Here is a 26,923-nt window from a genome sequence, read left to right on the forward strand (position 1 = left end):
GTTACTTAGCTTTTAATCTGTATTTCCTATCTATGGACGCAATAAATTATTTTCTCTTCTTGTCTTTCAAGTTCTAGTATGACAGGAATTTCATTTAGGAAATGGAATATTCCATGAATTTGTAATTGTTGGTCATAGCCACATCTCTTCCTCTTCCAGCCTAACTTTATATGGCGTCTTCACTCTAACAACCATACCTTCTTAACCATTTCAGATGCCCATTCCTAAGTCCACACCAAGGTGTTTCTTTTTGCGTCATGTTCTGTTGCAGTACAAAGGAGATCCTAAGGTGTGAGGGGTAACAGGAGTAGAAGTGAGGGCAGACTTACTGATACCATCCATTACAGTATAGAGCAAGACTGGGATTTTGTAATGTCTATGAAGAAGAATAAAAAGGAAAGAAACTCTGGAGAAGTTCTGTATATCTTTACTATACTCAATACCCTTGGCAAAAACATGCAACAGTGAAAAGCATTTTATATTATTTTTGAATTTTAGGGCTTCCTTTTGAAAGGAAAGGGTAAAACCCAAATATAGATTTTGATTGGTAATGCCTTCTAAAAAAATAACTGAGACTCTATGCCTATATGCTTATTACAGAAGTGACTTAGGAATGTAGGAGAAAGTGAATTGGCTTATATTCACATAAATTTCAGAGTAAAATTTATAATGATATTTAATAGGAAGACATGTAGTAGGATGTAGGATGATCTGGAAATCTAATCCACAGATAACCGCAGTCTAATGTGTCAACAGAGTCATCTTCTCTCTTCAAAACTTTTACCAAAAATGTAAACAAGTAGTAAAATTCACCCATGCAAACTGAATCTTCTTCATAGAAAATGGCTAAAAGGTAGGTCCGAAATATTGATGCTGGCTTTATTCACAAGTATGGCCCACTCTAAGTAGGCCATAAGGATAAAATGAATTGTTTAAGAGTTTAATGAATTTGGAAAGACATTTTAACTTTAGTAGTTGTAAGTGCTTCTTCAAATACCAGTAAGGAGTAGATGGAAATAAACATAGCTATTTAATTTCTTATTTTCATGTGTTTGTTTTTTAGTTTCCATCTTCCCAGTCCCCAAAAAAGCAGGAATTAAACAATAACCAGAGTTTCTGGTGCCTGGAATATGTTACAGATTCATTCTCATGAGGTAGGTTTGTCTCTACACTACTAGGTGGAAATCTGGGCACCACATAAGTGAACCTCTCAGTTACTCTAGCAATAAATAAAACCAAGGCAAACACTCAAGACTTTTTACTGGTCTGTATTAATAACTTTAGTTCAAATTATTTTTTACATATCAACCTGCCATTAAGAAATTGAACCAGCCAGGCTGGTGTGGCTCAGTGATTGAGTGTCAACCTATGAACCAGGAGGTCACGGTTTGATTCCCAGGCAGGGCACATGCTGGGGTTGTGGGCTCAATCCCCAGTAGGGGGCGTAAGAGGCAGCCAACCAATGATTCTCTCTCATCACTGATGTTTCTATCTCTCTAACCCTCTCCTTTCCTCTCTGAAATAAATAAATATATGTAAAAAGAAACAGAACCAGGGTAAAACCAATACACAGTTATTTGGATCTGTCTCTGGTATTGAGAATGGAATGAGATATGAGAAGGAAACCAAAACTATTTACAGCTTTAGGTTACCAATATCAGTAGCATTAATTTTAGGTAATACAAAGCTGTAATGTCCAATGTGTTTCTTCTGATAATTGTGTTGGGTATAATTTTTGAGCCAACTTAGTCCAATACAAATAAAGGTTTAGCTCTTCTCCATCAGTAAGGATCTGTGAGGACTCCTGCTGCACTTGATAAAACTGAAAAGTATTACTGGATTACATTAGACTTTTAATGAATTTGGAATAACTCTAATACAAAGGGAAAAAATTTCAAGGTGAAGTTTAAAATAATAATAAAAAGCTGTGTATAGGAATGAAAACTAGAACTATAATCTGAACAGTTATAAAAGTATCAATAACATTCTAAGATTATTTCCTTCCTAGTTCCTTGAAAAAATAATTGAAACCAATGCTATAGTTTTATTTATTTCACAAGAAAGCTCTTATATCTCTATTTCACAGGTAAAGGGGAATATTTATGATGATCACCTTCTAAGTTAGAGAATAGCTTTGCGATATTTCAGGTTGACTTGACTTTTTTTTTCTTTTTATGAATGAATCAATAAATATGCTTAATTATAAAATATTTGTTGGAAACAGATATAGCCTCTGACATGAAAGATACACACTCATACCGGATTTTTAAACTTAACAGGCTCCTTGCTTCTTTTTCCTTTATTTTGGTGTGTGTGTGTGTGTGTGTGTGTGTGTGTGTGTGTTTTGTTTTTGGAAAGCCTATAATGACAGAGTAACAGTTTTCAGGAATACCAGAGAATTACTTCTGCATGTCTATAGAGACAATAAAACAATAGTGATGAATGCTTAAGGACAAAAGATTCTTGGTTTTACTGGGTTTTTTTGCTCTAAGAAGCCATCATCTTAAAACAAAGAGTCATGTTTAGCAGTTTCACCACCTGAAAAGCATTAAAGAGTAAAAGAAAGTGCAATAATCTCATTTTGATGACCCTATGAACTCAGACTTACAAACAAATATTTGAGACATTAACCAAATCACCCACATTGGTACATCCAAGTGCTATAAAAAGCAAGCTACATGCAAGACTTCATTAATAAAGGTAGAAAGTAACAGGTTAGACATCCGAGTTATGTTGTGAAGAGAGAGCACACTCATATTTACTTCAGGAAAGACTTAAAAATCAACATGCAAACATAGGACACACTTGTCACGAAAGAATTTTTTAGCTCACAAGGTCATCAATTCAAAACAATTGGTTTCAACACAAATGTAAGAACAAACGTGTTTAAAGTGTACCAAGAAAACAAAATATATCAATATATATTTTAAGCTTGCCACATGGCTAAATTATGCTTCTAGCAATATAACTAATTACTTAAGTCATAAAGACAAACACAGTATTTTAATTCAGAAGAGTATGTTTATGTACAGATCTTGAATAAATCTGTATTCCAGGACTTCTAAAGATGGATAGAGTAGTCTGGGAAATTCAGTCCTGGCTGGAGGCTATGGGATACCAGCACCATTTTCCTTAAACCATCAACATTTTATTTATGAAAAGATGGCATTTAACCTTTGCAGAACTCTTCTCTACACCAGACAGGATGAAGTTGTTTGTCCCTGTACCTCTCAGAAATACACATTAGGAAGGCCACAGAAGTCAAAAGCCCTTTTCAAAAAAAGGGCCTTTGTATATATTGGTTTGATATATCAAGAAAAGGAGTGGTTTTGGATTCGTAGATTAAAATGTGTCATTTTAAGGCTTTTGAAAGGTTAGCAAGTTGAATTTTTTTCTTAAACTACTGAGCCTGTGCCACACAAATGACTATGGAAGATTAGGAAAATATTCCATTGAATGTTTCTGCAGAGTATCTTGCTTTGTGTGAAACATTGGAGAGGAGGACACAGCAACAATAATAAAAACATAAAAAATAAAAGAGCAAAAGCTTTTGGAGAAAGTACCAACCTGCCATACGCTTAAATCTGATTAGTCTAAACTTGTTCACTTCAGTGAAGAAAGCTGACTTAGGCAATCCATTCCTACTCCTTTGTACCCCATAATGCATATTCTACAAAGAGTAACATTTTATTGACAGAAAAATGATCACAAGAGCTATCAAGGACAGTGAGCTATCAAGATCAGAGGGCATCATACAGTAGAAGCCAAAAGTTCGACAGTTTTAGTCTTGACATTTCAGATGTGCACCCTGTTTTCCAATCACAGAAAGACCAACCACCAAACAGCCAATGCAAGAACCACGAGAAAAGACATCATGAAAGGAATACGAGGAGATGGAAGAGTATTAGAGTAGAGGTGGCACTTTTTGAAAGACTTGTGATCCTCAGGGATTGGAATAGAAACCTTGGGAAGAACTTCTTCATTTTCTTGCTGGGGCAAAGCTCTTTCAGTAGATCTCTCTTGCCTTTTAATTTTCTCTTCATCCTGTACTAACAGAGCACGTTCCTGTGTCTGCTTTCACGGTAGAAGATCAAGAAAGACAGAGAAAGATGAACAAAATGACAGATGGAAAATGCTTAAAAATGATACTTGGGGATGTGCAAAGGATTTGGGAAAATCTTTTGGACACTCTATTTTATTTTGACAATTTATCCCAGCAAAGTTTTTATAACACAATACTCAAAGATAACTTTTTTGAATGAACACTAGAAGTCCTGACAAATCAAGGAATCACTGGACTTCCTTACAGCATTTATTCCTCCTTTGAGGATATTCACATAAGAATTTGGGTCACTTTTCATTGTTTTGGTGCTGTCAATTTTTCTTAGATCAATTGGGCAAAACCAATAATGAAGCATTCTTCTTGCCATCAGAAAAGTTACCTTTATTACAAATAGAATGGCAGAATATAAAGTTACCCTCATATTTCTTCATACAGATTTTAAAAACGAACAGTTCATTCAATACGGCAATTAGCTTTTGCTCAAGGGAATAAAAACCTTAATCCTATACATTTTAAAGATTGCAGAGAAAAAATGTATAAAATTTTATATGTGCCTCCGAGGTCTATCAAAAAACCCCACCAAAAACCAAAACCCCACAAATTTACAATTATAAACTACCTTCCCCTCTCTCTTGGAATTATGATTAAAAATAAATAATAATGACCACCATGAAGGTTTATAGATCACATTAGGCAAATACTTTTGATACTTTTAAGGAGAGTTATTTTTTTACAATTGTCCAATTGTTAAGTTTTTCTCAAGTCCCTGCTCCCCGCCCCTCGCCCAAATTTCTGTACTCTGCCATCCAATCAAGATAGATGTTATCTATGAAAGGAAAAACTTGGCTCTAAGTTCTCTCAGTTGAGCCAGCCTTCTCGGATCAGTTTGGAAGGTCGACACTGGTTCTTTGCACACCCCTAAGTGATATGTATCAGGGAGAAAGTAGCTGGGGGACTGGTCAGCAAAAAAGAAAAAAAGGAAAAGAAAGGATGCAAAATTATAATAATGATTTTTAACAGAAAACAAAGGGAGAAGAAAGACAACATAAAAAGAATAGGGTACAATTAAATTCATTTTCTCTCTGAAAACATATTTACATCTGCATGCAGCTTTTCAACCAGCCATGCGCCAACATAAGCAATTTGGAAGCTGCAAAAGCTGCAGCAGTGGAAATGTTATGTGTTAGGTCAAAAGGTGGTGGGTGTGAATTTACTAGTATCGCCAAAAGAAAAATAAATTAGCCGCTGCTGTTCAATTCTGGGGCATTATCTGCTTAGTGCCATGGCAAGAGCAAATTGTGATCGAGAAGCACAAGTAACAGCAGCTTTACCTCTGGCCCACCAACCTTTCTTTCCGAGGGAAGGACAGTTTTCTTCACCTGGTCATACACAAATTATAAAAATTCAGTTGCTTTGCAATGCAACAACAATGCTGTCAAAGGTGGAAGAGGTATCCCCAGAGAACAGAAATATTGTTCTAATTATTAAAGAAAAAGTAAGATATGCCAGAAAGTGGAGTTATCCTATACAAAAGGCTATCACAGTACAGTTCTTATTTATTCCATTATTCATTTAGAGGGGTAATATACACAAACATAGAGCTAAAGTTTCACAACTATCCCCAATGATGTAATTTAATTTATAAAGAGTCATTTCTTTAAAGTCCACAGAATGGCACAGCCATTCCCCAAACCAGTCCTGAGATGGTTTCTGAAGGGTTTCTATTAAGTTATAAGATATTTTCTGGAAATGGAGACTGATTCAAATTTACCAAACCTCATACAAGAGAATACTCTTTACTTTTTCCAAAGTAGGTGAGCATCTTTTATTATTTGCACAAAACCAAAAAGAAAACTTCTAGGAAATATGCAGTTACCAGGCGAGATAGAAACGCATTTTGTCCACCAGAAAAAAAGTCAGTTCAGGGGACATTCGCTAGATTTAGAATACAAAACTACGTCCATGTCCATCAGGGCATGGAGGCCTCGAAGACAGTGAACAGGAACAACTGCATCCTGCATCCCTGGTAACTCTACTTAGCTGCTCATCGTTCAGGATTTCTCCACCCTTACTCAGTGAAACTGGTTTGACTCCATTTAGAGAATCATTAGCCAATTTTAATCACATTTTGAAAAATATAGAAAGTACCCTTTGTAAACCAACTTTTACTATCTTCTCCAGTTCCAGAAACTAAATAAGTTGGATAGTTTATCCTAAATTCTGAATATAAAAGCAATTTTTAAAAATTATTAAGATATCACTTTACTTTTCTTAACTAGAATTGCTATTGCTTTGGGTGGGGGGGAACAAGCATATAATTTAAAGATCATTACAGTCACTCAGCAAAGTCATTGTAACTATTTATATAAATATTTAGCCCGGCAGGCTAAAGATTAAGTAAAGAATTTTTGAATATATGCTCAAGGTAACTTTTAGACATTTTCATTACACAGATTCATTTATTTGGGTGTAGAATTTCTACAATAGGAATGACAACAATAACAGAAAAAGAATAGCCCCTGGAAAGTATCTCTGGTTTCTCTAATTGTGACTATTTTATAAAGCAGTGTATTAAAAGTTTGATATTTCTCATAAAAATAAAATAAATCATCAACAGTTTTTCTAAAATTGAAATACAATAATTTAATATTTGGTATTCTGCATTCGCAGGCTTAGGGGCCTCCTAGGTTTATTATATAATTATGGTCAACCATTCCAGACATTTCTAAGTTATTCAAATGTTCAAATAAGTTTTTTAAAAATGCTTATTCCTTTCTAATTTTGACCTTACTAAATTTAGTGTACTCTCTGGTCCTTGAAGGCACAGTTTGAACATAAAGTTCCGTTGGCTTATGGTCAATTTGTAAACACACACTAGCCAGAAGCATGCAGCTACAGAGAGTTCTCAGACCCTAATCATCTACTGGTAGCTCTGGCTCTCTTAATTAGACTGGGTGGTCCAAATAACTTAAAAAAACCAGTGTTTGATTACAAATGCCTTAAAGCTGCAATGAACTGGTGAGACACCAAAGCTAAATTTCAGCTCTAAACTTTCTCTCAGATACAGAATATGAATATAAAAAACACTTATTTCACTAATTCTGATAATTGGTCACGTGAATAAAGTACTCACTCCTTCTCCTGTTGGGATTTGGCCATTGATGTTAAGTGTTCGGAACGGGGAGTGAGTGGATAAGCGTTTATCCCACTCACTAGGCCGTGGTTCAGGTACGGATTCCATGAAGTTCTTTTTCAGTTCACTGATGCTGGCATGATGTTTTTTGATCTCTTCTTGACTTTTGTCTAAATCCTATAGTTGGAAGGGTAAAGATGCAAAACAATAAATACTCAGAGAAAAAAAAAGTACCAAGGGAAGCCCATCACAGATTATGAGCACTGGTAGAAAACACACCACATCCAGGGATAGATATAGCTAACCCATAAATTGTATTCAAATTGTAAATAGACAACATGGTATAATTGCTTGCCTTTTTTTTTCAACAAGGTGCTTTTCTTGGAAGCAGTGAAGCATCAAAACCCCATAGCGCTTAGCAGTTATATAACCCATTAGAAGCTCACTCAATTTTACAACTCTCTTCCCATTATGACACAGCGCTAGATCTCCAACTCCTCATCCCAAGAAGGTAATCTCATACTCAATTAGCCTCAGCTTGATATAAACTGATTTAGGCTCAGCTCAGGCAGGATGGAGATAGCAATAGACAAGGAGAAACTATTAAATGAAGGACACGGTGAAAGATTCAGTTTCTATCACTGACTGCCTTGCATTGGTGAGTTGCAACTGTACAATATTCCTCTATTTCTACCTAGAGAAAGTTTTGCTTCCCTATTATTTAGTGGCTGTTGTTGGCTTTTAGTAAACAGGAATAGTCCTTTCTTGATATAAGAATTTATTACTAGTACATAAATGTTGATTCTCTAAGTTATACACCTGAAACTAATATAATATTGTATGTCAACTATAATTAAAAGATGAAAAAAAAAAAAGACTATCTCTCTGTGAGAAAGTGATTGGCTCCAAGATTACAAAAAAAAAAAAAAAAAAAGTTACTGAAATTTCAGGCTCAAGCTTCCAGAGCAGGTTGTTACTATCTCTGAATATTTACTCAGGGGTATGTCATATAATGGCTTTTTTTTTTTCCCTTTGCCAATACTATTCATATAAACTAAAAGGCTTATGCTTTCCAGCCTCTGACAGCTTCACTTTATCCCTTAGTACAATTAAAAAATAGGGGCCTTCTTCTACTAAATGTCAATGAATTGGGAGTGATTTAACAAGAGTTCATAAAATAATTTATATACCTCCTTGACGATTTAAAATACCTCAACTGTTCCAGCAGATGTGCATACTGGACAACCAGGGGTAGGCACTTAAAGGGCATATTCTAGGGAGAAATGATCAAAACTAAGATTGGTAAAGCTTGTAATAATGAAAAATACTTAGGTTTAAGTAACGGGAGGTATATAACAACTTTCAAAAGGGAGATTTGGCCAGAAATAATCTGAGAAATACAACTTGAAGACAAAAACTCAAATGTTCTTTGCCAAAATTCTTCTCTGAAAAAACTCAAAAGATTTATACTTGAGATCAAAATATGTGGGAGCCTGTCACCTGATGACTGCTAAAAATTCTGTGTTTGTTATATATCAAGGCAGCTCTGTATCCAAGAAAAGCATAACACTAAATATATCTCCTAATATGCAATGTGAATTTTGGGATTTGTCTTCTTTTTTTCTTTTTTACTCTTGTGGGGAACAGCCTCATTTGGAAAAAAATTGGAACTCACTGAAATAAAAATTTGTTTTAAAAGTTTTTTCTGCAGCAATTTAGGCTTTAACTACATTAAATATTTTTCAAAAGCAGTGTCAAAGGGAAAATAACAAATAGCATAGGAAAAAAGAAACAGTAAGGCACATGACACAACTTTGATTCTGGAGATATTCATTCAGAAAATTCATTTAGTAGTCCATGCTTTTTATTTTTGCAAGAATGAACCATGTAGCCCTAGCCGGTTTGGCTCAGTGGATAGAGCGTCGGCCTATGAACTGAAAGGTCCCGGGTTCGATTCCGGTCAAGGGCACATACCTGTGTTGCGGGCTCAATCCCCAGTAGGGGGCGTGCAGTAGGCAGCCAATCAATGATTCTCATCATTGATGTTTCTATCTATCTCTCCCTCTCCCTTCCTCTCTGAAATCAATAAAAATATATTAAAAAAAAAGAATGAACCATGTATATTTGATTTGCGGTCATTCAAAGAGAAAACTAACTCCAAAAGGGCAATCCTGCAGCTCCCCCATAAGAGTACCTCTTGCTTTCTGGGATGAAGTGTAAGTATAGCTCATGAACATGGGCTTCACCATGGGGAAACAACAGTTTGCACTTTTGTTCTATCTGAAAGCAAGAAAAGCATGTTTACTAGCTAGAGAAAAGGCATAAACAAGCTCAAAGACTCTGTAGTAGGCTGAACTCACCAGGCATGTAAGGACCTGTGACCCAGCACCTGACTGGAAATTAAATCTGCTCAGGCCAAGAACAACTTAACATTTGGGGGAGAGTTAAAAGAATGAATGGAGCAAAATATAAATGAGCAAGAGATGCTATGGTCAAACTATGACTCTCTAGGTTAACCTTTTAACACAAGAGTTTGTTACTCTTCTTGCCTAGCTTTTCTCTGGCTTGGAACCTGAGAAAATAAATGTTTCAATAACATCAATGGTTTCTGAGGGAGCTTTCTCCATCCTTCTTAGCTGGCTGTTGGAAACCTGTGGGGGCACAGAGTAAAATTAAGAGCTCAAAGGGACCTGTTCCAAATAGAATTTGTCATAGACACTTGCTACAGGTTCCCTCTGGGAGATGGAGGAGGAGGAGGCGGTACATCTAAAAATTAACCCGACCTTATTTGTGCCAGAACAAAGCATTAGTGGGGGTAGGGTAGGAGTAGAGGGAGGAGGGACGCTTGAAAAAAAAAACAAAAAAAACCCAACTGCTAGAGTGACAGATAACTTGAGAGAATTTCCTAAGAGGAAAAAAAAACCACACCCAAACTTTTATAATAACTAGAGAATGATGGTTAGCCAAATTACTTTGGCTGTTTCCAGGTTAGACACTTTTTGATGCCTATCATATTTTAATTTTAGAAGCAATCAAACCAAAACACTTCATTAAATATAAAATATTCTCAAAAGGTAGTTAGTAGTTTTAATTTTCAAGCACACACTTATTAGAAATCCCCTCTCATGGCTGTCAGTGAAATGCTGGGGAAAAACACACCACACACAGGGACTTTATGAGTCTCAGAAGCCATAACACACCTCATGAGACAAATGACAAATATATGATTGGTACTGCAGGTTCCAGTTAAGAGGAGGCCAAGAAACTGGCATGTTTGGAATTAGGAGATGTTATATTGCTGAGTTCAAGGAGATCAACTGAAATCAGTTATTTTTCCTAATCTCAGAAGAGCAACCATTCAAGTCTAGTTTTAGTTATGGGCTAAAGCAAAGAGATCTAGTTGCCACGCTTGAAATATCCTAGGGTCCAGCTTTGAAAAACCTCATGCTACATGAGGTAAATGTATGTAGAGCACTTGATATTGTACCCACCACATAGTACATGATTAATGAAGGCTGGCCATAACTTGTGTTACTTTCATCAAAGTACCTTATATATACATAGCAGGCACTCAAAATTTATGTTTTGACAAAGAATAAGATGAGCTTAAGTAATTATTAGAGACCATTACATTAAATCAGTGATCTATCCTAAAAAGTTTCTTTAATCTTCCAGATTAATAGTATTGACCACATTTAATATATGCTCATCTTTCAGGTCTCAACTAAAATGTTGTCTCTTCAGAGAGAGAACTTTCCTATCCATCTTATTCACAGTAGATCCCTTTTATTAGCACAGCCTATGGTTTATTTCCTTCATCGCTTTTATAACAACTTGTAACCATTTTATTACTATTTGTTCACTTGTTTATTGTTACTCTCCTCTCCACTTCCTCACACTATAAGCCTTCTGAAGGCTGAAACCATGTTCATAATCTTCCTGTATATTTATATTTCCTTTATAACTAAGTTAAATCCCTGATATCAGAGTTTGTGGTTGTTTCTTTTGGCTCTGTTTTGAGTGGAATTGTAAAATAATTTGGTCATCAACTTCTATATGAGTTTTTTTGATGTGTAAACTAACATAGCCTCAGATTTTTCTCTATACAGAATAATTCATTTCCTTATTTTTTCCTCAGAGTTCTCCAAATCTTCTAATTAACTTTGCATCCCTATCCAATATGGAGCCCAAAACTAGATAAAGTATGCAACATAACTCTGATAAAATTCTCACCAATGTTGACTGTAATGGGAAAATGACCTTACAATTGCTATAATCGACGGTATGTTGCTATTTCTTAGTTGGGGCGGGGGGGGGGGGAAGTAGTGTAATAGAGTTAGACAGGTCTACCTCAAACCCTAGCTTTACCAATTTACCAGTTCTGTGACCATATGGAAATTAGTTAATTTCTCTAAGCTTCAATTTTCTCATCTTTAAAATAATAATCTCATACCCACATACCTGTTTTTATGATTAAACCATCTTAGGTCATAGTAACTACTCATTAAATGCTAGGCTCCCTTTTCTCCTTTCTGTGTCTTTTCCTTCCCTCTGACTGTCCTTCCATCATTTCCTGGTATCTCCAAAATTTTAAGTCCATTTTGAATTGTGGTCATTTCTCTTGCTTTTCCACACTCAGTTCAGAAGATAAAAAAAATTGATGCTTGGAACATGTAGCAGTTTATACTCAGAAAATTCAATGAATTTTTTTTAACAGAGATGTAAAATTTTCTAAAAGTGGGTAAAACAATGGAACCACAAGAGGCAAAGGTATTCCCAATCATATATTTTTTAGATAAGTATGAGAGATGGAAACTAAAAAGAATCAGGTGAGATGGTTACATATCTTTGTGTTTACCAACATGCAAAAGCATTTTAAACCTAAAATTCTCCCATGCAATGGCATGCAAAACCAAACGCAGCACAGAAAGAAGAAAGGGGCATCAGCAAAGAATGCAGGAAGTTACAGGCAACCAAATGAAATAAGCTTCAAGTTCATACAAACCTCCAACATTAAATTGCTATGTCTGATATAAATGTTTTCACCATCTAGTCTCTCTCTCTTTTTCTGTGAAAATGAAAGAGGGGAAAAACAGAAAGCATAAAAAATTAAAATACTGTTCTTGCGGGGGAAAAACTGCAAATTGGCAAACCAAAAATTGTTTAAAATTAAATGTCCACAGCGCAGCAAAGCCAACATGAAATGGTCACAGAACCACAAGGACACACAGAGAACACGATTACCACTGGGAAATGGATGACCTTGTCCATGGACGATGGAAGAATGTGATGATGTTATTTAAACAGACAGTGCTCCTGGCTTCATTGGCTTCTTATATAATAAGATGTTTTATGTTCATTTTTTAAATTGAGCTGTTTGAGGGGTTATCTTAACACATGATTTTAAGAAGCATTAAAACTCCATGTTCCTTCCTGTATCTCTGGAATAGCTAAATACTTTAAAACATTATTTAGCCCTAGCTGATTTGGCTCAGTGGATAGAGCCTCGGCCTGCGGACTGAAGGGTCTCAGGTTCCATTCTGGCCAAGGGCACATACCCGGGTTGCGGGATTGACCCCCAATAGGAGGCATGTAGGAGGCAGCTGATCAATGATTCTCTCTCATCACTGATGTTCCTATCTCTTTCTCCCTCTCCCTTCCTCTCTGAAATCAATAAAGAAATATATTTTAAAAAGCATTATTTAGTTTTTTGACATATTTCATACATACTCATAATGCAATCTGTACATCTCTAATACTTTTCATAAGAAAGATCTATGGGTATTTTATATATGATCATTCAATATTATATTCAGCAGAAACTGGTTCATCTCACTCTATAATTGGGAAGAAAGAGGCACAGAGCAGTCAAACCCAGTTATTAACAGTACTGGGAAATGCTATGATGTTTCCATAATAAATATGTATACAATATTGCCAACGATTTCAAGAATATGGTGCCACTGTGAAATATTTCTTATAAAATTTAATAAAGGATAGGTTTGGCCTTTACTAATCATTTTACTGTGTTTCAAAAGATATTTTTCTACTGGAAAGTTTATTTTAATGAAATTTTTCAATTATAGTATAGGATTATAATGTCTTTTGTATCATATGTGTGTGCATATATGTATACATATACATCTATCTTTACTTGAAAGTAATTTCTGATTAAGAGAAATCAATGAAAAGAATGGATCACTGTCTTTTTAATGCACTGTAAAAGTCAGCATGGGTGATGCTAATGCAGTTTTGTGAAAGTGAAAAATGGCTAACCTTCCTCATTCTTATCAGATCTTCAGTTTTTTCTGCAAGCTTCTGTTTTGCCATTATTAAAAAAAAAGAAAGAAAAATGATAAAATATTGGCTCATTAAAGTTAGTTGGAACCTTAATTTAATTTAATTTTTTTAAGGAGAGGGGAGTTGGGGAGAAATAAAAATTGAGGAGGGAGGGGAAAAGGAACGAGTGTCCTACTGGCACAAACCTGTGTTTGGTCACCATTTGAGGTGGGTACTGTGACCTCGATGTGGGTTTTTTCCCCCTACATTTAAGAAATAAAGTGGTTAAAAACATTTTAGGTTTGTAGGTTCCTATGAATAGCATTATTTTCAAAAAAGCCGCATCTGTAAGCTGGTTGTAAAATAAGTTGATATGTAATCATCATGATGCAGCCTTTAGGGGGTGTAAGAGGGAGGGTCATTACTCTCAAGGGCAATCTGTTAGTTCATCACATTTTCAAGGCTGAAGAGGTAATATGGACAGCAAGTGATCAGTAAAGAAAACTAAGGTAATTATCCTACTGATGAACATTTTATACTTATTTATAAAAAAGTACGTACTAAAAATAATTAGGCTTAAAAAAGCCATATGTTTTTGTTTTGCTTTTTAATGATCTAGAGGTACCTTAAATAACATTTAAAAACAAATTTACAAATGAAGATATCAATGTATGACATACATGATAGTTAGAAACAAAAAGAAAATCTTTGCAGTTAAAGCGCACATATAACACCAAGCAGGTAAGTATAAAACATTTTGGTAGTTGACCAATATATTTAAGGAGGCAGTTTCACTCTCGAGTTTATTAGACAACAAAACAGCAAAATAAACTTAATCCAAACTGTTACTGATGCATGCAATTACTACTAAGGCTGGTTTATAAATACGCACACACAGGGCTCAGCTGCAGTATTCAACATTCTATAATCTCCTCTCTAGGCAGCTGGAGCCCATCTGTTTGGTGAATGGGTAAGATTCATCCTTAATACTAAGAAGAGAATAACTACGGCCTCTTGCTTAGCTTTGAAATACCTTTAGTAAGAGTCATTTCATATACCCCAAATGGAGTAAGTATAAATAAACAAACACTAGACAGACTATTAAGAGAAAGCATAATAAAGTGAGCAATGCCTAATGCACTGGATATCTCAAAATTAGAAAACTGTTTTTATTAAGGGTCAACTCAGATGCTTTGCATCAAGTTCTTTAAAGAACCAAATCGATCAGTGGGTTTATTTTTAACACACTTGGCAGCATAACTTCAAAGTACAATGTCACTGTGCTATTTTCTCTAGGACTGACTGTGAAGAACATAAGATAACACCAAATCTTGTGACCCTGTCAAATCAGAAACACATCCATAATAGCACTTTTAACTACCAAGGGTAATTAACAATTTAGGTCAGTTCTATTCTGAATCCCAGTATACTGGTTATGTGATTAAATAAACTAAGTTATTTCACCTCTCTGAGTTTAAGTTAGTTTAAATTTTTTATTGATAAAGTGGAAATGATATTTTCATAGACTTGTGAATGCTTAGCAAATGGTAGTTTTTAATTATTTTGTAAAGCTTAAATTACTTGTGTAAATGAATAATGATATTTTTGCTTTGGGTTCCTAGCAATCCAACAGCAGAAATTGAGAGCCTCTACTTCGGTCTAAGAATGGAGGCCAAGTAGCAGCAGTAGTTCTGTGTATGCCCCCTACAGAGAACCTTAAGTGACAAGATGTACACACCTGCAAAACAGGTCTTGTCAAATGACTCAAGATGCCAAAAAGCTCTCTCTATCTGGCACCAAATTAGTGTTAGATAGTGAAATTTACACAGCTACAAGACTACTTTATTACTGCTATTGCTTTATATAAAAATATAGCTCAAGTAAAAAATACGACTCAAGTAAATTCCATAATTATTTAACTGCTACAAATAAAATCAACTCAGAGTCACCCTTAATTCTGTACTGTATTACAGTAATAGGTGGTCATCACAGGTGGTTTTCAGTCTGATCTCAAAACAAGTATCTCAGAACAATATTATACAGAATTAATTGGCAAGAAGACCCCCTTCAGGCACTTAAATGGGGACCATATACCAGAAAGGATCTCTCCACTCTGCTGAGGTCCCAAGAGCAAAGGGAACCTTTCTTGAAGATACTTGTGTCTGCTTATAGGCAAAGGAATCTTTTGTCATTCAAAAAGATTCCCTTGTCAACTCCAGTAATCCAACACTTTCCAGTTAGTATAACAGTCAGAAGTGCCAGGTAAGAGATCGTAACTTTAAACTGGGTAGTCTAACATGAAAAAGGCACTGCTGACATTGAACTGGATGGCTGGTGTCATGCACATTTGGCTGGTACAAAAATGCAAACACCCATCATTCAATCAAACGTTTTTTGTTTTCTCTCTGGACTCAAGTTGATCTCAAAGGACAATGAAAACGGCATGTTGTATTGCACAGTTTCTTTTTAATACCATCAACACAGAGCCAACTTGCCCTCTGCTCTACAGATAAACTCGATGTTGAACTGACTCCAAAAGAACAAAATTTATCCATCTGCCAAGGTGAGAGCACTTACTAAGGTCTTATATGGTTTTAAATTTCTAAACAGACATATAAAGACATCATTTTTTTTATAAAGACTGAGTCGATTAATTTCTGTTGTCAAAAGAGAGATTTGTATTTACTTCAATAAATCTGAACTAGCACCTCAACTCCCTCACTACTTATCAACACATAAAAGATCAGTCCAGTTAATGTTACTCCTGGAAAATCTGCTAATTAAGTTAGTAATTTTTCAATACGGTTCGGTGACTAAGGGTACAATCAACTCAGAACTATCAGTAAGTCAGTAGCATAACCTCTCCCACATACTGGATCTTCCTCTTTTTGGAAAGCAACAACCACATAGATGCAATTTATGTAATACCTGGATAATCTCTGGCTATGTTACACACATATCCAACTTAGGGAAAACAAATTGTATTTTTATCACACTAGCACGGCTTACTCTTAAAAAGGAATACAGATATTCCTTCTGGATGAGTAAAACATTTTTAAAAGCAGATGATCACAGTGCTGCCGTGTTTTATAGACTTATTATTATTATTATTATTATTATTATTATTTCTTTTTTAGATAAAAATTGAGTTAAGGTTAGGTCATGTGAAAACTTCTGAATAGCTCACAGTCTTCATGACATTGAAAACATTCTATGAAAACATTTTACAGGTTCATGGGAGATACTTTCTTTAAGAAAGAGTAAGGGAGAAATAACTTTGTAAGGATTCTATAGGACTTAATGCTTTGAAAACCTTCCTGGTCAAGCAGTTAACACCTCTAAATGGAAAAGTTAATTTGCCAGATACGTGGACTTACGACATACCTTCCACACTTCTGTGGGCTCTGGCTCAGCTTGCTCAGGTGGCACTTCTTCCTTTTTCACTTCGTCCTTCACTGTTTCCTTCTGTGCTTTAGAAACCACTGTTTTTTTGGCAGGTGCACCTGGCACACTGCCTTCTGTGTCCTGACTCTGAGCAATGGCCGGTGCAGAAGTGGGCCGAGGACTTCGGTCTGTTGAATCGACAGCTGCTGTTATGTGAGAAAAGGAAAAGAGAATAAGTGAAGGCAAGAGTCACTGTACCACTTCGAAGTCACCAGGTGACCATATGAATGCTACAGCGTCCAGTGACTATCACACAGAAGGTACAAAAATAAATCATTAGTACTGCTCAGCCAGGTAATTGATGGCAATAAGAAAAAAACCAAAATGTGCAGGTGATCATGTTCCATTAACAGGAGTCAGGGGTGGAGGTGCTGACATCAAAATAAGAAAAGAAATTGAAAACTCATTTTATTAAAAAGTTACCAAGATTGTGTAACCTAGTAATCTGTTTCAAGAACCTGTAATGCAGTCTATGTAGAAAAAGAAGGGGTTAATCAAGTCTTATTTCTTCCATGAAGCCTCTTTGAAATAAAGATCTATGCCCGGCTGGTGTGGCTCAGTGGTTGAGCATTGATCTATGAACCAGGAGGTCACAGTTGGATTACCAGTGGGGGCACATGCCCGGGTTGCAAGCTCAATCCCCAGTAGGGGGCATGCGCAGGAGGCAGCCAATCAATAATTCTCTTTCATCATTGATGTTTCTCTCTCTCCTTCCCTTTTCCTATCTGAAATCAACAAAAATAATTTTTTTAAAAAACAAATAAAGATCTATTCACTTATGGGTAATTTCAGGAACCTAAAAGTATATTCTAGGGAAAAGGAATAAGCTTGATTTCTTCTGTGAAGCCTCCTCAGAATGATTACAAAATAACTTGGTAAATGGATCTTTTTTAAAAAAATATATTTTATTGGGGCTTTTTTTTTTTTTCACAGAGGAAGGGAGAGGGATAGAGAATTAGAAACATCGATGAGAGAGAAACATCGATCAGTTGCCTCCTGCACACCCCACACTGGGGACGTGCCTGCAACCAAGGTACATGCCCTTGACCGGAATCGAACCTGGGACCCTTGAGTCCGCAGGCTGACGCTCTATCCACTGAGCCAAACCAGTTAGGGCGGTAAATGGATCTTTTAAGACAGTATGGTTTTGATGCATGTTTAAGGGTAAATCTTTGAACACAACACTTTCCTTTTTAATAAGTCATGTGATTAAAATAATATGAATTCAAAATGTTTGGCTGTTAGTCCTTGGGAAAAAAAACACACCAGAAATACCTCTAACCTTTTAGGTTCTGTCCCACCAACTCCTTGAGTCTTATCAATTTGTATTATAACTCCTATTCTCGAATATATTTAAGCCAGCAGCTCTCAACCAGGAGTAATTTATGCCTCCCACAGAACACATGGCACTGTCTGGAGACATTTTTGGTTGTTACAACTGGGAAGAGAAGTGGAAGGAGGTACTGGCATACAGAGTGTACAGGCTAAGGTTGCTGAGGTTAACTAACCTTTTAGAGAGAATATTCAATTTAGGTTTATGACAAAATCTTGATCTCTTCAGAGTTTTGGTTTCGACTATTTGACAGCTAAGTTTCAGATCACTTATTTCAGAGCAATCATTCACACTCTTATGATTTTTATCTTCCTTCTTCCAGGGACTAAAAGAAAACATCTATACACTTTGTAGTAAAATCTCACCCAACAGTGCCTAGGATTGCAGTGTGTTTGTACATGATTTAATATTTCTGATAACAATTCATCCTTGCATGTACTGAGACTTTTAAATTTTAATTATTTTGCATGAAAACCTTTACAATTTGTATAACACATGTTTTTGCCTTCTTAAACGGAGTAGACTGAATTTAACTTCTCCTGATAAATTTAGACTTATAAACAGGAAGGATTAGGTAAAACAAAAAAATTCCATGAATCACAACGGATAAAAAAGATGAAATTCACAACTACTTCATATACACAACACCAAGAAAGAAATGCTCATAACCCTATAATGATCTCCAGTGAAAGAAATCATTCCTCAAAGGACACATAAGTATAACAGCAGAAATAAAATAACCTACTTTATCTTTCGATGAAAACTCTGCCCTGTTGCAAGTCCCTGCTTCTCATGGGTGCTCTAAGCCAGTCAATGCAAGAAAGGCAGATGGTAGACCAATTCTAACAACACAGGGGAATGTGACAAAATATTTTGCTCACAGTTGTGTTGAAGTATCATTATACATGTGTATTCACACCTCCTCTCAAAGAATTAATTCAATTCTGACTGGCATTGCAGAAACATAGCCCATGCTTCCACTATGTGTTATTTTGCCACTTGCGTTTGGTTTTAATACAATACTAATATTGCAGAGCCAAATGATGTATGTCTCCAGCATTCCTAACCCTGGCAATCTGTACTGCATGTGGAAAAGTAGGTAAAAGTGTGGAAACTGGCAGCTGAAACAGAGGCAGAAAGTTGCATCACTAGTAAAATGTGGAAGATATTAACTCCACAGAATACCAGGGAAGGCATGTTCAATGGCTATAAAAATACTTTATAAATCCTAACTATTAATAACTTTTAATGTCATACCTAAGTCTTTGTATTTCTTTTGTTATGGGTTAATATTTCAAGAGCATGTGGAGCAAAAATTAGTTATGTAATCATGGATATGCAATTCAAGTGAAAAATATAACCTGGGAGCCCTGGAGAGAACTTTCTTTCCTCTTCTCAATCAGACTACTACAAACTATGGATCAGAACAGAGAATCATGGCAGTGACTGTGGTCATTGAGATATAATTCACACACCATACAATTCACCCAGAGAGTGTGCATAATTCAATGTTTTTAGTATAGTCACAGTGTTGCAGGTAGTGAATATTTTTAAGATGCTTTGGCTCTTCAGTTTAATGAATTCTTTTGTTAACTAATACAAGACCTTGATGCGTCTGTAGAGAACATTTAACCTGAAAAATTCAATTATTTCCCATTTCTGGAGTGCTGGTTGTGATAATCTTATGAACCCATTAATTCCAGTATTATATTGCTCCCCTCTGACAACAGAAACTTAGACATTTATACATTATAGCAATAAAGAGTAAAACTCAAACCCTCATGTTGAGTAAAAGGGGACTTAACTTCCAGTTCTGGCTCTGTAACTTACTAGCACAGCTTCTGCTAGTATAGTACAGGCACAATAGGTATGCAATGGATCAGTGGTTCCATTACCAGAGGGACCCCACATGAATTAGCTGTGGATCTTAAAAACGACTATTGCCCAGGTCCACCACAGACAGATGAGACATCTAAGAGTCAGGCTTGGGGATTTGTTTAAAGCTTCAAAAAATGATAGGAATGTATTCCCCTGGCAAGAACTGAAGAATGGATTAACTTCCTGGTTGTGTGACACTCGCAAGTTATATAACTTTTTTTGTGCCCTAGTTTCCTCATGAGCAAAACAAGAATTCCTAAATGTGTCTTGTTACTAAGTAGGAATATATGGAAACGGCTTGAAAAGCAAAAAGGGCAACAAAAATATAAGTTGAAAGATCCTTGTCATCTTTATTAGCTATCCTTGTGACTTACCACTCGGTTATATACACTGGGATCTGAACCAGTTTTACTTCTTCAGCTAGCGAAGAAGATGCTCTGAGCACCAGATATATCAATACTCTACTTTGGTTACTGACTTCTGAACTTTTATTTATTAGCCACCTTTTCTTTTCTTAGTGGCATAAAGAACTGAATATGGCTTGTTACTTCATTTCAGTAATGCTCTCAAATCCTCAATACTGAGAAAAATTCAGACAGATCTTCGGTTAGAATACACAATCACGAAACTTATTTATTTTCTCCCTATTTTAAACAAAATTTGGAGATTCCAATAATAGGACTGCTTTTTCTGTATATAATTGACACATGACAAATGATCTAAAATAACTAATTGCTCTAGTGAGGCAGACCCTTTTCCTCTTTTCTACTTGAAAAAAAACAACTATTTAAAAACATTCAAGAGGGCCCTGGCCTGGTGGTTCAGTGAGTTGGAGCACTGTCCTATACACCGAAAGGTTGTGGGTTTCATTCCCGGTCAGAGCACATACCTAGGTTGTAGGTTCAATCCCCAGACGGGATGCATACAGGAGACAACCAATTGATATCTCTCTCTCTCTCTTCCTCTCTCTAAAAAGAGAAAAAACCAACAGAAACCTATCTTTGGGTGAGGACCAAACAAAAACATTCAAGAAGGCTTTAGTTCAATATACTACATTAAGTTTCACTCTGCAGTAGAGGTTCTGAATTCTAATTCTAGTCGTATTCAACCTCCTACTACCTATCAGTGGAACTTTGGTCTAGTTACTACTCTCTCTGAACCTCAGTTTTTCTTTGCTTAAGATGATTCCACTGACTTAGATAATTAGTGAGATCCATTTCATTTTACCAATGACATTCTTTAATTTGGTTCTCTTATAGATAACTGTACTTTCTTTATCTCTCCCTAAAGAGTTATCTTTTATGCTATTATGCTTAATATCTCACCAAAATTCAATACAAACCTCCATCAAGGCTCCGGGATGCCCGTTTGCTTGCTGTACGCTCGAAGTGTGGGGCTGGCCTGTCAATCAGAGCACTAGCTTGTCTGGTTTGAGCTTGAGTTCGGCCACTGTATCGAAATTTGGATCCCAGTGCAAGAAATTTGCTTTTAGGAATGGTGTCTGTAGATGTCAGTCTGGGGGGAAAAAACCATAATGATCACATAATACATTTAATCTCACTCTACTGAGACTGTGAGATTAAAGACAAAAATCTAGATTTTAAAAGTTTCAAAATTTTCAGTTTCCTTATAGTTACTAAGACATATTTTATGGGCCCAGCACGCTTGTGCTGCACCACTCTGCTCTCTATAAGACATATTTTAAATCAAGCAATCATTATTTTTTATTTTTTTTAAATATATTTTATTGATTTTTTACAGAGAGGAAGGGAGAGAGATAGAGAGTTAGAAACATCGATGAGAGAGAAACATTGATCAGCTGCCTCCTGCACATCTCCTACTGGGGATATGCCTGGAACCCAGGTACATGCCCTTGACCGGAATCGAACCTGGGACCTTTCAGTCCGCAGGCCGACGCTCTATCCACTGAGCCAAACCGGGTTCGGCAAGCAATCATTATTTTAATTCTATGTCATTTCTCCAAGCAACATGTATAATTTACTTATATTAATATCATCTTATATTATTATATCTCTGTAGACAGGGCCTTATGGTTTTCAAAATCCTTTTATAGCACTGTAATATTTTCACTATATCCTCGTAATATTATCATTTTACTGATAGAAGAAAGTGAATCTCAAAAAAGAAGTTACTTGCTTAAGGTCACATAGCTGTAAAGAGGTTGGGCAGTAACAGAGCTCTTTTTCTTTCCTTTTTTTTTTTAATTTAACTTTTTTATTGCTTAATGTATTACATAAGTCTCCTTTCTCCCCCACTGACCTCTCCCCAGCTGCCCCCAACCTCAGCAAATCCCCCCCCCCGGCCCTCCCCCCTATCTGTGCCCATTGGTTATGCTCATATGCATGCGTACAAGTCCTTTAGTTGATCTCTTACCCCCTCACCCCTCCACCTTCTCTCATAGGTTGGACAGTCTATTCGATGCTTCTATGACTCTGGTTCTGTTTTTGTTCATCAGTTTATGTTGTTCATTATATTCCACAAATGAGTAAGATCATTTATTATTTATCTTTCTACGACTGGCTAATTTTGCTTAGCATAATACTCTTCAGTTCCATCCATGCTGTTGCAAATGGTAAAAATTCCTTCTTTTATACAGCAGCGTAGTATTCCATTGTGTAGATATACCACAGTTTTCTAATCCACTCTTCTGCTGATGGGGCACTTAGGCTGTTTCCAAATCTTAACTATTATAAATCAGAGCTCTTTTTCCACTCTACTAGAATAATTTTGTCAAATGCACTCCAAACTCAATTAATCCCTGGTAACCTATTTAATAGGTTATTTAGTGTATTTTCAACTCAGTTAGGAACCCCATCTTCTTATGCAGTACCCTGTGCTCTCTTTAGTCACAGCATTTACTACAATGAATTGAAACAATTTATGTGCTGGTCTCCACTTATTCATCCTTATGTTTTCACTTCTGGCATAGTGCCTGGCATGAATTTGGCACTCAATAAATGTTTGCTGAATAAATACATAAATTATTACATCAAATACTATAAAAAAAGTATTTTTTCCTTGGGGATCGTTTATTTTAATTCAGCAAATACTTTCTTTTATGTAATGAAGCATTACATGTTAATATAGCTTCTTATTTTGATGCAATGGATTTAAATATGCTATCCTACAAGTAAATACAATGGTTGTAGCTGGAATCTATAGCATAGATATTAAACACTCAAAATAACTTTTTGGTTTTTTTTTTTACTTTCCCTTACCCTTTTTAAAAACTCTATTCTATTGGTTTGATTTTAAAGAAGAGGATGATGAAAGCATAAACAAAAATCTTAAAGTCAATGATTAAGATTCTTTAATTGGGTATAAAATGTATCCTCATGTTTTATTTTTAAGTGAGAATTTAAATGTCATTTTCCCTGGCTTTTCTTCCTGTCCACTGTGCTGTAATACTAGGTATGAAATGAAAAATACAACTAGAAGGAAAATATATCATGATTCTCTCTCTTGAGAGCCATTTGAGAGTCAAGTTTATTTATGAATGATGTGACATGAGGTCTTAGATTTGCTTCAAAATAATCTAGGAAGTAGTGGGAAGAATTGGGTGGCATAATAGATAAAACAAGACTGGCCTTGGGATGATAATTATGGAAGCTGGGTGATATGCATTATACTAGTCTCTTTACCGTACTAGTCTCTTTACTGTTGTTATGTATGCAATTTTCCATAATAAAGAACTTTTCTTAAAAAGGCAAGCTGACAATAACAAGCTGACTCTCCTTTCAATACAGTAATCTGTCTAAGGTCTGTGTTCTCTGCTAGACTGTATGTTCTATCAGGACAGGGAATAGAACTATCTTGTAGTATATATAGTCTCAGTGCCTAGTACACTACCTACACTGAGAAAATGCTTGGTAAATGAAGACGGGGGGTTAATGATATGGCCTCTTGAAAACCAGAGGAAAGAAAACTTTCTTCTGATCATCTGATACAATTGAGCTTCAAAGATGGTTCTCTGTGCTCCCTTTCTGGGTTGATTAGAGCCAAGATAATGATCAGCTTCATACCTTTCATCTTTCAGTTAAAAAGCCCCACACAGAAAGTAGTTAAGCACTACTTAGAGAAATTACATGTGGAGATGGTCAGGGTACCTCCTCCTGATAGGACTGATTTCAGCTCCAGTTAGAGCAATCACAGAGCCCCCAGTAAACACAGGTTCCTATCCTCACTTCTCTACTCCTACTACCATACACAGAAAGGTGCTCTGGGAATGCTGAGGCATGTTTTTCAACCCAAAGGAGAACTGGATTAATTCTGTCTTGCTTAAGATGGTCTTACCTGAGCTAAATAAAAAAATGTCAGCCATTCAAAGAAGAGAATTTTAATAGCAGACTTAAAACAGAAACTTGCATAAACAAGTTATCCTTGAAAAATACTGAAGTGAGAACAATACCTGAAAAATGTGTGATGCTCTACACAGACTTTCCATAATTTCTTAGCTGCTCGGTAACTGGGAAGTTTGAATCCGATGGTACTTTCATACTGTTCTTGCTATAAAAACACAAATAAACATTGAACATAAAGGATTATTTGACTATAGTGATAAGGACCAGAGAAATATGGTACTACAGAAAAGGTCATCAAGAATAAAAAGATGCCGAACCGGTTTGGCTCAGTGGATAGAGCATCAGCCTGCGGACTGAAGGGTCCCAGGTTCGATTCCGGTCAAGGGCATGTATCTTGGTTGCGGGCACATCCCCACTGGGGAGCGTGCAGGAGGCAACTGATCAATCTCTCTCATCGATGTTTCTAACTCTATATCCCTCTCCCTTCTTCTCTGTAAAAAATCAATAAAATATATTAAAAACAGGCAATTAAAAAAAAAGAATAAAAAGAACATCCCTAAAGGCGTAAAATATTTAAAATATTTTCCTACTTACAAAAAGAAATTTACTCACCGAGGTGGCTTTTTCCACAACAAGGAAGCCAAGAAATGCATCTTATATTATGTATGCATCTTATTTCGCTCAGAAACACACACATGCAGAGTACATTATTCTGGGTCATCATTAAGTTACCTTTTGATTGTCCAGACAGGGCTCTTTCTTAGTCATTATTTGCACTTGGGATACCAGACTACTTAATGCTCAGGGAATGAGATAGTAGATGATTCCTCCAATCAATCAATATTATTATGCAATTTTACTTATTTATTGTTTTTTTAGTAATAGGAGCTAAAGATGAAACATTTTGCCGGTTTGGCTCAGTGGATAGAGCATCGGCCTGTGGACTGAAGGGTCCCAGGTTTGATTCCGGTCAAGGTCACCTACCTCGGTTGCAAGGCTGCAGGCTCATCCTCAGCCCTGGCCCTGTTCAGGCTCATGCAGGAGGCAACCAATTGATGTGTTTATCTCACATCAATATTTCTGTCTTTCCCTCTCTCTTCCACTCTCTCTAAAATCAATGGAAAAATATCCTCGGGTGAGGATTACAAAAAAATTTTTTTTAAAGATGAAAGATTTTGGCTCTAACCAATTCTTGAATTAGTAATTGCCTTCTCTCTTTTACTTTAATTGATCATTAATTTATCTTGATACCTCTTTGACTGAAGCAAACCATATCCTGCTAGTCTGCTTTAAGCATACTTTTTAAGATGGAAAGGAAACTGACATTTATTTCTAGCGCCTATTATTGCCAATATGCTATAACTAGATAGTATTACACATGAAAAAACTGAGGTCAGACAAGTTACTTCTCAGTTTCACAGTAATGAAGTGGCATAACCAGAATTTCTTGGTTTCCACTAAACCATGCTACTTCCAAATCATCTACTATAGTCATAATACTACACTTATTGAAATCCTACTGTTGTTCCTGGCTGTGTTCTTAAAGTAAGAATTCTGCAATTTTAGTATATATTATATAGTTGACATTTAAAGAAACCAAAAACTTCTATTATCAAATTTATTAAAATGTGTGTGTGTGTGTGTGCGTGTGCGCGCGTGCGCCTTCCCACAAAAATAAATGGACTTTTATTCACTGTCTCTACCCACTAGAGTAGTGCATGGCACAAAGAATGCCCTCAATAAATATCTGTTGACTGAATGACTCTTGGTTTGAAACTCTTTGACAGAAGACAGAGATTGTTCTGTGAAAGGCACAAGGTAAATAATTATGGTACTAAATAAATGCTTCAATGATCATTCTTATGAGATTTTTAAGGCTGAACATCCAGTATTTCCATGCTCAAATAATGAGCCATTTCCACCAGCAGATGGTGATATACACACACAAAAAACCCACTAAATTAATATAATATTTTCCAGCTTAGACTTTTTGCAGCTGTCTTCTCATTTGGTCTTCAAATCAACCCTGACAGAGAAGGTATTTTCCACCTTGAATGATAAAGAAGCTGAGTCTTAGATTTCTCCAGGGTCTTTTACTTAGTAGTTGGCAGAGTAAGAGGTAGAACTTTTTAAAAAATTTAATTCCTACTTAAACAATTTTCCTCTATACATAATGACTATTTAATATAAAAGTTAAATTTGGTCAGCATTAATATATCCTGAAACTTGCCCACCAACTAATAATTGAATTATCTGACACAAAGTTAAACAACTCTATTAAAAATCTAGAACTTGAGCCTGGAATATATTCCCAGTAACTACTAGAAGCTACACATATAAATACATTTTAATTAAATGAGTAAGAGATTGGTGGTACAAAACATGAGTAACAAACTCCTCAATTTAAAAATCTCATGCTACTCAATTTAAAACGATTTTCCATGAAGATTTTACCTGGAGTAAACAAGGAA

At 35.8% G+C, this 26,923-nt stretch overlaps 1 protein-coding gene across 2 annotated transcripts in view; it reads right to left on the reverse strand.

The window, feature by feature from the left end:
* EPB41 (erythrocyte membrane protein band 4.1) overlaps nucleotides 1-26,923 on the reverse strand; it is a 164,156-nt gene that overhangs the window by 33,127 nt on the left and 104,106 nt on the right. The window contains exons 10-18 of one of the 2 annotated variants that reach the window (XM_081087828.1): nucleotides 24,560-24,657; nucleotides 21,473-21,645; nucleotides 16,860-17,065; nucleotides 13,682-13,738; nucleotides 13,473-13,514; nucleotides 12,202-12,264; nucleotides 7,197-7,373; nucleotides 5,395-5,442; nucleotides 3,964-4,071 (exon numbers count right to left, since the gene is read on the reverse strand). In XM_081087828.1, the coding sequence (XP_080943954.1) occupies nucleotides 3,964-4,071; nucleotides 5,395-5,442; nucleotides 7,197-7,373; nucleotides 12,202-12,264; nucleotides 13,473-13,514; nucleotides 13,682-13,738; nucleotides 16,860-17,065; nucleotides 21,473-21,645; nucleotides 24,560-24,657 (972 nt within the window). The remainder of the gene's footprint in view (nucleotides 1-3,963; nucleotides 4,072-5,394; nucleotides 5,443-7,196; nucleotides 7,374-12,201; nucleotides 12,265-13,472; nucleotides 13,515-13,681; nucleotides 13,739-16,859; nucleotides 17,066-21,472; nucleotides 21,646-24,559; nucleotides 24,658-26,923) is intronic. The other variant, XM_081087827.1, reaches the window with a different exon arrangement.

This window comes from Myotis nattereri, assembly GCF_964212035.1.
Source record: "Myotis nattereri genome assembly, chromosome: 3".
Lineage (NCBI taxonomy): Eukaryota > Metazoa > Chordata > Mammalia > Chiroptera > Vespertilionidae > Myotis > Myotis nattereri.